Below are 11,032 nucleotides of genomic sequence, written 5' to 3'. Positions count from 1 at the left end.
TTCCATGATCATGACATACACCAGTTAAGGTATGGTCACTATGGTGGCTTTCGATCATTCGATCTTGGTCCATCGTCCAACTAGCCTAACGTAAAAATTTTCGGGCTCCAACATCACGGAAGTAATTCGATTGAAAGGATCATTTAAGCTTTCCTGTCCCTGAAAGGATCATTTAAGCTTTTCCTGTCCCTCCGACGACGCGATTGACAAGTCTGGCCAGTGATACGTTAGGTCATGCTCCGTCCTACATGGAAGAACTCATAAAACTGGGTGCAATGAGAAGTACTTTCTAATACGCACTAACACTAGCCTTACCTTCGTGCCTTCCTGGGATAGCTACCCGGCAGCAAAGACGAAAAGCATCCGTTCGGTGCCGGATCGACCTGACCAAGGTAGCCAGGTCGATAACTTATTGTGAGGATGATGGTATTCATGATTGAATGGAGTAGATAAACTGGCAGAAAACTGGTCAATAAGCCCTACAGATGACACTGGAATCATCGCCGCTCGGATTCTGCCTGGTCATTCTCCGCAGTGAGCCTCTTACCTGAGCTTATTTTTAGCGTTACTGGTATGATTCGGTATACCGGTAATACCATGGTATCAAGTTTTTGTCAAACCATACCAGGTCTTGGCGGTATTTACCATACCAATACCAACTCATACCGGACCATTCCGATCACTGAGCGAGCTAGGGTATCGTCGATGTCGGCGCCGTCCGTGGAAAGGATGGTCCCCTGAGAACCACCCTCAATGTCGTCTAGCATCCGAAGATGCAATAGTTGTTGGGCCTTGGCCGCTGCCTGGACATCGTCTCGAGATATTGGAAATTGGCACAAGGCGTCACCTTGATCATGGGGTATATTCCGGTACAAATCCTCCTGACGTTGCACAAAGGTTGCTCCTCTTCAGCCGGGTTCTCTTCGCACAGATCGCGTATTAAACCTCCAAGGACGGGTGAGTCTTTCGTGGCGTCTGTATCCTGCACGGCATTTCGCAAAATCTGGAGTAGAGCTTTGTAGGCCTGACGATGAGCCATCGCTGGAGGCTCCTCTTCGCAGCGGCCAGCGTCAAGTGGGTACTCGACGTCAATTGTGTCGTCGCCCTCCGATCGACTGGCCCAGAGCTTCGCGTCCTTGCGCGCATCCTCGGCAGACTTTCTCAAAGACAAATATTGGAGACATGGAAACGGAGGCGAGGACAAAGCCCCGCTCGATGCCTCGTCCATATGCTGGTTATATCGCCTTGGCTCTCAGAAATGAAGTTTTCCCAAGGGACGAATAACGCCAAATGTAGGACAGAATTTCTGCACAGGTAGTCAGACGGAGCCAAAAATGGTGCCGGGGGGTTAGAGCGTACCGCTTAACATACACTGGGTGATCGTCCTCATGGTCGTCGCTGATGTATCCTTGGAAGATCGGGACGGCGTACTGGTCGGGCCGTCGAAGCTTTTGCATCCAGCCGTCACGGTCGGAGCCCTGCCCATCGAGAAAAATGCGAGACTCATCTTCACTCGGACCATTTCGACGCACCAAGTGAACCATTGACATGTAGTCATACAGGCATAAGTCTTGTAGAACATGACCGCGGTAGGCGTACACATCTAGGCATAGAAGGGTTCGCCCTCCTTGCCTCAGAGGATGGTCTCCGGGGCTGTTCGGCGTCCGTGAGCTCGCCGGCCTGATGGCGGAGATGCGCCCATAGCCGAAAGATTGTCCAGTAGAGCGCCGTCAGGTTCAGGAAAGACCAATGCGGCACGTTGGTAAAGTCGGTGTCATATCCAAGTAGATGGTAACAGACCTCCACAGCCGAGAGTTGTCGCTCGGAGAAGATCCGATTTGCCGTTCTCATCAGGAACTGACGGCTTTCATTCAAAACTACCTGCTGCCTGTCGTCGGGCAGGGTGGGACCTGGCGTGCGAAGCCTCGTACCACCGGCTTCGCGAAGTTGGCGGGCAACCTCGGCGGCAAGAGCAATGCGTTTCCACATCGGCGTTTCCAGTTTGGTGGCGTAGTTCGTGATGTAGTACACCATGGCCAGGCCCTTGGTTTTGGTCAAGATCATCGAGACGTCGTGATTATGGCGAAGGCCGACCGCCAATGACTTGTTATACCGATTGACGAGTGGGTGGTTGCGCCGGATCTGAAGCAGGCCGTCCTCTGTGAACCCCGTCTCGTCGACGATTTTCCAAGGTGCTTTGAAGCGGCAGGCTGTCCGTCTCTGTGGATCTGTACCTGTTCGACGATCCTTGAGAGAATACTTGAGGCAGGTGTACGTGTGGGAGTGCACTTGGCAACAGTACGCGATGAAGTTGGATTCGTCGTCGAAGGCCGCAGTGAGAGCCGAGGTGCTAGCCATGACCTCCTCCACGGGGTGGATGGGCTTCCTCTCCTGTCGCACGGCTTTCCCGGCATCTTCATCTAGACACTCATGAAAGACGGAGTCTACGTATCGGATCACCTGGGCACGATATGCTTCTTCCGCGGGATTGGCCATGTCGCCTATCAGGTTCGGTAACCGCATGTTGCCGTCCAGCCAGAGAAGTCCATGCAAGTGGAGGCTGCCTCGCTCGTTCGTTTCCACCGTGGCGTAGTAGTGGCTAATCTTCCCGAATACCGACTCCTGGCCCGCATTGACGTACTTTTCAAAGAATAAGGATACTTCCCGATGGAAGAAGATGGCCGAGCTAACTGGATCCATGGTGCTGAGGCGATTCTGTCGTACTTTTCATGGAGATCGGCCAAAAGTTCCTTTGCAGACTCATAATCGTGGAGCCTATGAATGGCAAGCTTCATCTTTACCGGATTATTAATGTCGTTAGGACTGATAGTAATCCAGATTGCAGGCATACCGGCGCGGATGTCTAGAGCTTGTATCTTCCTCCGCATAAGTAAACGGGATTCGTTCGAGAGCGGCTGTGCATAGCCAAAGATCGACAGCTCGCGAAGCAAGACCGATATGTCGGGGTCCGACGTTGTCCTTGTCTCCCGCATCTCCGCCTCGGCCCTCTTCAGCCGGTCCTCGGTCAAGTTCGCATAGGCTTGCTCAAGTCTGTGGAAGGAATCTTTAGCGACACGGACCATGCTGATGCGGCGGTTGGAGGAGCGAAGGAGGTGTTGAATACCAAGAAACAAAAGACAGGATGGGCGGCGAATCGGCCACCATGCCGTTGCAATACGTATCTGGTCCAGTACTGGAGAGTGATTCGGACGATGGTCGGGAGTGTCGCTTTGTCGGCTATGACTCGAGTCGCCCTTCGATTTCGGGCCGCCCCTTCCCCACGGAAAAAGCTTCGGAAATGTTCGAGGGAAGAAATCTTCGTGCAGGTTGTCTGCAAAATCCGCACCACGCTCCACTCGGACGAACGGCTGGTCTCCCGTAGTCTGGACCTGCATAACGCACGGCACAGAGATGCCATGTCGGTCCGGATTGGTGTTGACGATGTCGGCCAGAAACGACAGTTTATCGGTCTCCGCGAAGGCAGCCGGTCCATCGAGAGGAAACATGCCGGACGTCGACGTCTCACAGACGGTGTCAACTTCCAGGCCGACGGCAGCCGAGTCGGGGACAGGAGTCGCCGGGTCACCAGGGAAGGGTTGAGTCTGGTCAGTCGACAGAGTACGGTCGAAATCGCAAGATTCAGCGTCGAAAGGAGGATCGATCGAGTTCACGAGATCATCGATACTTCTGAAGCTACTTTCCTCCAAGCCTCGATCAGTATCCGGGACTATGTGGTCCGTTTGTGTCTTCTCAACGGTCGACGGTTCCTCTCTTCGCATGCGGTCCATGATGAGAGTCGGAACACTGGAGCCGTCGGCATACTGCCAGCCGTCTATCTCTGCTTGGTTGATCGCGATATCCTCGTAAAGCGGGTTGTTCCTCTGCAGCCATGCCAGGGCAGCTGCCACTCGAGATCTGCGCACCTGAAGCAGGTGTCTGACGTCTGCGGAGCCAGGCTTAGCCGAACCGCTCCAAGAGACGTGGATGTTCTCAATGGCCTGCAGTAAGGGATGGGGAAGAACCGTGGCCACAAGATCGTCCACCTTGTTCGGAAAGACGACGATATGTCCTTTCACGTGCTTGCGGTAGCTAATTCCCGAACAGGTCTTGTTGTCGACTGTGAACTTGGTGATATAGCCAAAGGGCGCATGCAAGGCAATGAGTCTCTCCTCAACGGGAGAGAGGTCATCAAGCTCGCCAGGGTACCGATGTTCGCAACCGATGGCCATATTGTTGACCGAGCAGGCTTTAGGCAGCCGTCCACCGTCGAAGCTGGCGCGACACTCGCGGCATACGTCAACTCCCGCGCGCTCGTGCGGCGGAAGGCAAGCGTCACACTTCTGGATGGTCCTGGTCGCCTGCAGCAGGGAGGTGACAATCGACTCCTCCACTGCATGGTTGAGAGCTCGCAAGGTGGGGCCTTTCTATAGCAGAAGACGCAGTGAGAAATCGGCAACGTCCTCTCATCCGTAAACGCCTGGTAGAACGATCTAGGAGCTGCTACCTGAAGGGCAAGTGGAACTTCGTTGCACCAGGATCTTGTTGACGATGCCTGCTCTTTAGAGCGGAAACAGGCGTCATAGTGATGTAAGGTAGACTTGACAGAGTCTCGCTGGAGTTGAACGGTTTCTCGCGTAGGCCCGGGCCTCGTGGGGAAGCGCCCCGTCCGCGTGAGCGATGAAGGGCGAAGCGATTGTTCCGCTCTGGATCGACTCGGGGATGGAGAGGCTGGCGTCTGCATGTGACTTTTAAAGGAGCGCTTTGGCTGCGTGGGGGGGAGTGGTGTCTCCTCTTCTCTGTGTCGTTTCGGTGATGGAGCGGCCGGCGGCTGCGTGTGTCTTTGGAGGAGCGCCTTAGCTGCGTGGGTGGTGGAGTGGGGGTGCTTGCCCTCTGGTCGTCTCGGTGATGCAGTCGCTGGCGGCTGCGTGTGTCTTGTAGGGAAGTGTTTTGGCTGCGTTGGGGGTGGAGTGGAGGGCGCTTGCTCTTCTCGGGGTCGTCTCGGGGATGGGTTGTTCGGCTGCTGCGTGTGTGCGGTATATTGGAATTGAGCTTCACGGTGGCGGCTTCGTTCTTCAGCGCGCTGGCGGTCCATATCGTGCAAGACGCGGAGGATCTCGTCGTGGGGAACCCTAATAAGCGGTGAAGGTCGCTGATAGGAACGGCGCTGCTGGGATCTCTGCGATTCAAGATCACCCAAAGTGCGGCGAACCTCCTCAGGTGAGATTTTGACTGGATGTTCTCGCGGCATGGTGCACGGGGATGGCTGTGAACAATTGCTACGAGAAAGGAGAGTTGGCGGAGCGATTAGGTCAAGGTCAAGACCTTTGCCCCGCCGGCCGGGAGGGCCTCCCGGGACCCCGGGAGTGGGCCCGGAGCGGGCAACAAGAACAGGAAGTTGGTGGGGACAGTACAGGTGGCGGTGAAGAGTGGCTGGAGGGCACGGGCGGCATACAGGAGACCGGCCCTTCCAGGGTCCGCCAATGCCTTGAGGAACAGGAGACCGGCCCCTTCCAGGGTCCGCCAATGCCTTGAGGAACGGGACGAGAGTTGGGCGTAGTCAAAGCGCGAGCATTCGGGTTGGTTTTTGGAAAGGCACAACAAGTCTGGTGGTAGTGCGGCTGCAGCACCTTACCCGTTTAAGCCTAAGCTAGCCCTCCCTGCGGCATAAAATGAGCTTCAATTATGCGGTCTTTTTCAGAAAGCAATTCTTCAACGATTTGGTCATCGGAATTAGGTCATCATGGCCCTCGAGTGCAATAGCTGCAAGAAGTCGCCGCCTGAAGTCGCCCTCAAGAGGTGCGCGAAATGTTCCACAACGCCGTACTGCTCCAGGGATTGCCAGAAGGCAGACTGGAAGGTCCATAAGAAGGTTTGTGGCAAACAGGCCGACGCCACGACATCGTTTCAAGATGGGCCTACAACGGCAAAGTTATCGCCTCCGAAGGGTTGGAACAGGGCGTCATCCGCCCCTTCACGCGTCTTGAAAATCGCACTTGGCTGCATGATCGATCGGAAAGAGATGTCTACGGGCTGCTGATCGACGCCTACCGACTGCGCGTTGAGGATATGTACAACATTGAAGGCGAAGCAGACGCGGATAGCATATATGGTGGTGCCGCCAATGGGCTGCGTGGCTTCAAGCGCTTCCTGGAGCGCGTCGAGCGTTGTCCCGCGTTACTGCCGCCGTGGTGGGATGCAAAGAAGAAGAAAGAGTGCGAGACACTCGGTATGACCCCATCGCAATGGCACGACCTACGAAGCGCGGTGGAAAAGAGCGACATCATCGAGCATTATGGGGATTCCCGATTCCCGATGCAGCTTCGGATGTTTGCTGAGTCCGTGTACGGTCGAGCTCCGGGCGGGACAAGCGGGACGGGGATGAGGCAAATGATGGCCGCGATGGAGCAGGGTAAAGCAGAGGATGAAGTCGCATATGATGGACATGTCAGCAGCCATGCTTGGTCGGCGGTGAAGGGATAGCTATTTTCGAAACTATGGTCCTCGTATAACCGTCTCGTTTCTGCGGCCAAGTTCTTGAGTCTCTGCATTCCATCAAGTATGGCCTGATCCAGCCCATTGCCAATGAAATCATGGTACCTCACGGGACCAAGAAGCGATGCCCCGAAGCGAGGTGCACCTGGACAGTTGGACGTAGAGGCTCGTAAAATCGCACTTGGAGGGTTCACCATTGATCACACGATTTCCACGCAGCTCCAACAGTACTTCGACGAACGTTTTACCCTGGGCTTTGTAATCAGTGAGAACGAACGCTGGTACAACGGGCAGTCCACGTCGCGTGCATCTTGCGGACAAGAACTTGAAGTGAGAGTTAGTCGAGTCAAGTATATGTGACATGGGGCGGATGAGTACCGTCCCCACAGGGAGGACGGTATCGCCAAGGCTTTCGTCTCCTCGGACTGCAGAAGAATGCCGAGTGGTGGCCCGAAGTGGATGGTCACGTCATCGGCCAAGCAGTATCCCGGGTGATTGGGATCGATTATCACGTCCACGGCGGTAAAGTCGGCCCCATTCACAACCTTCAGGCCAGTGTAGATGTTCTTGTTCACAACCACGGGCATGCCCTGGGCGTAGAAGAAGACGCCGGGGACTTTGCAGGCAGAGTCGTCGCCTTGTCCGACGGTTCGCGCTACGATGTCTGGAGAAAGCGCGCCGCTACGCCAGGTGTGAGTCGAGACAAAGATACGGATGTGCCGCTTGTTGAAGCGCGCCCAGCCCACAACAGCTTCCATGTTGAGGGCCCACCGGGTGCAGTTCAGTGGCGTTATAGCACGCAAACCATCGTGGAAGGTGATTTGGGAGCGTCCTACAATGTTGGCGTTGAGCAAGCTCAGATCTTGATGGGTCTGGCGCCCGTTACGAACTCGATCCAGGAGTGCACGGGTTGGGGATCGTTGCGTGCGCGGACTTGGTCTTCGAGGAGCACCACGGTTTTGAACAGATGCCACAATCTGCAGCCGCTGTGGTGAGAGATGGTCGCCTGTCGCAGGGGGGTCTCTGTTCGGTCCGGCGGTCTGATGATCAGTAGGCTTGTTTCCCGCACGGGGGCGAACTGGTAGAAGTCTCCCATCAGTAGGACGACGGGCATGCCGCCAAACGGTTCGTCCGGACAGTCACGGAGTGCCTGCAGGTGACGACTGACGTTGTGCAGAGTGGCTCCTCCCAGCATGCTGACCTCGTCAATCACGAGTACCAGCTTCTGTTTCCAGATCCACTTCTTCGCCTCCGAGAAGGGGGGAGGCGGTTTGTTTGGATCGCGATGGGAATCTAACCCACAGGCCGAGTGGATGGTCGTGCCGCCAATATGGGCCGCCGAACTGCCCGACGTGCCGGTTATCTGCAGAAGATGCGGCTGGTTCCTCGCCGCGAACACGCCCTTCAGGGCATCGATAATCCTCGACTTTCCCGTGCCACCTGGCCCGCCGGTGTATTGAAGATGCTGACCGGCTGAGTCCGGGTTGGCAGTATACTTGTCCAGAAACAGGCAAACGAGTTGAAGGGCCATGGTCTGTAGATAGTTCAGTGTAAAGCTGGCCGCGGCGGTGTGTCCAATCTCCGCGAAGCTAGTTGCCGGACTGACGTCGACAAGCATCCGAGGCCCTTGTTCATTGAGGTCACTGCCCGGGAGCGCAGCGGCGGACTCCATATCGCCGTAGCGAGCAAGGGTATCGTCAATGTCGGCGCCATTCGTGGATAGTACGGTGCCCTGAGAACCACCCTCAATATCGTCCAGCATCCGAAGATGCAATAGTTGTTGGGCCTTGGCCGCTGCTTGGACATCGTCTCGAGATATGGGGAATTGACACAAGGCGTCACCTTGATCATCGGGCATATTCCGGTACAGATCCTCTTGACGTTGGACGAAAGGTTGCTCTTCTTCAGCCGGGTTCTCTTCGCACAGATCGTGTATTAGACCTCCAAGGACGGGTGAGTCTTTTGTGGCGTCCGTATCCTGCACGGCATTTCGCAAAATCTGGAGCAGAGCTTTGTAGGCCTGACGATGAGCCAGCGCTGGAGGCTCTTCTTCATCGCGGCCGTCGTCAAGTGGGTACTCGACGTCAATTGTGTCGTCGCCCTCCGACCGACTGGCCCAGAGCTTCGCGTCCTTGCGCGCGTCTTCGGCAGATTTTCTCAAAAGACCAATGTTGGAGACATGGAAACGGAGGCGGGGACAAAGCCCCGATCGATGCGTCGTCCATATGTCGGTTATGTCGCCTTGGCTCTCAGAAATAAACTTCTCCCAAGGGACGAATAGCGCCAAGTGTAGGACCGAATTTCTGCACGGGCTATCAGATAGAGCCAAAACGGTGCCGGGGTTTAGAGCGTACCGCTTAATATAGACTGGGTGATCGTCCTCATGGTCGTCGCTGATGTATCCTTGGAAGATCGGGATGGCGTACTGGTCGGGCCGTCGAAGCTTTTGGATCCAGTCGTCACAGTCGGAATCCTGGCCATCGAGAAAATATGAGAGTCGTCTTCACTCCGACCTTTCGACGCACCAAATGAATCATTGACATGTAGTCATACAGGCATAAGTCTCGTAGAACATGGCCCCGGTACGCATACGCGTCTAGGTATAGAAGGTTCGCCCTCCTTGCCTCAGACGGATTGTCTCCGCGGGCTGTTCAGCGTCCGTCAGCTCGCCGGCCTGATGGCGGAGATGTGACCATAGCCGAAAGATTGCCCAATAGAGCGCCGTCAGGTTCAGGAAAGACCAATGCGGCACGTTGGTAAAGTCGGTATCATATCCAAGGAGGTGGTAACAGACCTCTACGGCCGAGAGTTGTCGCTCGGAGAAGATCCGATTTGCCGTTCTCATCAGGAATTGACGGCTCTCGTTCAACACTGCCTGCTGCCTGTTGTCGGGCAGGGCGGGATCTGGTGCGCGAGACGTCGGACGACCGGCTTCGCGGAGTTGGCGGGCAACCTCGGTGGCGAGAGCAATGCGCCTCCACATCGGCGTATCCAGTTTGGTGGCGTAGTTCGTGATGTAGTACACCATGGCCAGGCCCTTGGTTTTGGTCAAGATCATCGAGACGTCGTGATTGTGGCGAAGGCCGACCGCCAATGACTTGTTATACCGGTTGACGAGCGGGTGATTGCGCCGGATCTGAAGCAGACCATCCTCTGTGAACCCTGTCTCCTCGACGATCTTCCACGGTGCCTTGAAGCGGCAGGCTGTCCGTCTCTGTTGATCTGCCCCCTGTTCGATGACACCCTTCAGAGAATACTTGAGGCAGGTGTACGTGTGGGAGTGCACTTGGCAACAGTACGCGATGAAGTTGGATTCGTCTTCGAAGGCCGCAGTGAGAGCCGAGGTGCTGGTCATGACCTCCTCCACGGGATCGATGGGCTTCCTCTGTTGTCGCACGGCTTTTCCGGCATCTTCGTCTAAACACTCATGAAAGACAGAGTCCACATACCGGATCACCTGGGCACGGTATGCTTCTTCCGCGGATTGGCCATGTCGTCCATCAGGTTCGGTAACCGCATGTTGCCCTCCAGCCAGAGGAGTCCATGCAAGTGGAGGCTGCCTCGCTCATTCGTCTCCACCGTGGCGTAGTAGTGGCTAATCTTCCCAAAGATCGATTCCCGGCCTGTATTCACGTATTTGTCAAAGAATAGGGATATTTCTCGGTGGAAGAAGATGGCCGAGCTGACCGGATCCATGGTGCTGAGGGCGATTCTGTCGTACTTTTCACGGAGATCGGCCAAAAGCTCCTTTGCAGAGTCATAATCGTGCAGCCTATGAATGGCAAGCTTCATCTTTATCGGATTATTAATGTCGTTGGGACTGATGGTAATCCAAACTGCAGGCATACCGGCCCAAATGTTAACAGCTTGTATCTTCCTCCGCATAAGCAAACGGGATTCGTTCGAGAGCGGCTGTGCGTGGCCAAAATCGACAGCTCGCGAAGCAAGACCGATATGTCAGGGTCCGACGTGGTCCTTGTCTCCCGCATCTCCGCCTCGGCTCTCTTCAGTCGGTCCTCGTTCAAGTTCGCATACGCTTGCTCGAGCCTGTGGAAGGAATCTTTAGCGACACGGACCATGCTGATGCGGCGGTTAGAGGAGCGAAGGAGGGTGTTGAATACTAAGAAACAAAAGACAGGATGGGTGGCGAATCGGCCTCCATGCCGTTGCAATACGTATCTGGCCCAGTAGCTAAGCGAGTGATTCGGACGACGGTCGGCAGCGTCGCTTTGTCGGCTACGACTCGAGTCGCCCTTTGATTTCGGGCCGCCCCTTCCCCACGGAAAAAGCTTGGGAAATGTTCGAGGGAAGAAATCTTCGTGCAGGTTGTCTGCAAAGTCCGCACCACGTTCTACTCGGACAAACGGCTGATCTCCCGTAGTTTGGACCTGCATAACGCATGGTATAGAGCGGCCACGTGGATCCGGATTGGCGTTGGCCATGCCCGCCACAAACGACAGCTTATCGGTATCCGCAAAGGCAGCCGGTCCATCAAGAGGAACATGGCGGATGCAGACGTCTCACATATGGTTTCAACTTC

General features: G+C 55.5%; 3 protein-coding genes across 3 annotated transcripts; 1 reads left to right on the top strand and 2 right to left on the bottom strand.

The window, feature by feature from the left end:
• Positions 1 to 760: 760 nt before the first annotated feature.
• Positions 761 to 4,229, bottom strand: HRG_11885 (PIF1 protein; the record flags this gene model as incomplete). The annotated part of the gene is made up of 6 exons (XM_044870355.1): positions 761 to 1,156; positions 1,279 to 1,306; positions 1,360 to 1,478; positions 1,600 to 2,690; positions 2,852 to 3,051; positions 3,403 to 4,229. The coding sequence occupies 6 exons, from the start codon at positions 4,227 to 4,229 to the stop codon at positions 761 to 763; spliced, it is 2,661 nt and encodes an 886-aa protein (XP_044714565.1).
• Positions 4,230 to 5,740: 1,511 nt separating this feature from the next.
• Positions 5,741 to 6,480, top strand: HRG_11884 (uncharacterized protein; the record flags this gene model as incomplete). The annotated part of the gene is made up of 2 exons (XM_044870354.1): positions 5,741 to 5,796; positions 5,910 to 6,480. 2 exons carry the CDS (start codon positions 5,741 to 5,743, stop codon positions 6,478 to 6,480), a joined length of 627 nt encoding a protein of 208 aa, XP_044714564.1.
• An 868-nt stretch (positions 6,481 to 7,348) lies between these two features.
• Positions 7,349 to 10,284, bottom strand: HRG_11883 (PIF1-like helicase domain-containing protein; the record flags this gene model as incomplete). Its single annotated transcript, XM_044870353.1, has 4 exons — positions 7,349 to 8,795; positions 8,847 to 8,965; positions 9,287 to 9,875; positions 9,950 to 10,284. The coding sequence occupies 4 exons, from the start codon at positions 10,282 to 10,284 to the stop codon at positions 7,349 to 7,351; spliced, it is 2,490 nt and encodes an 829-aa protein (XP_044714563.1).
• Positions 10,285 to 11,032: the final 748 nt, after the last annotated feature.

The sequence above is a fragment of the Hirsutella rhossiliensis genome, assembly GCF_020360975.1.
Source record: "Hirsutella rhossiliensis strain HR02 chromosome Unknown scaffold00025, whole genome shotgun sequence".
NCBI lineage: Eukaryota > Fungi > Ascomycota > Sordariomycetes > Hypocreales > Ophiocordycipitaceae > Hirsutella > Hirsutella rhossiliensis.
Note: the sequence above shows the minus strand (reverse complement) of the source record. Positions and strands in the feature narration are given on the sequence as shown.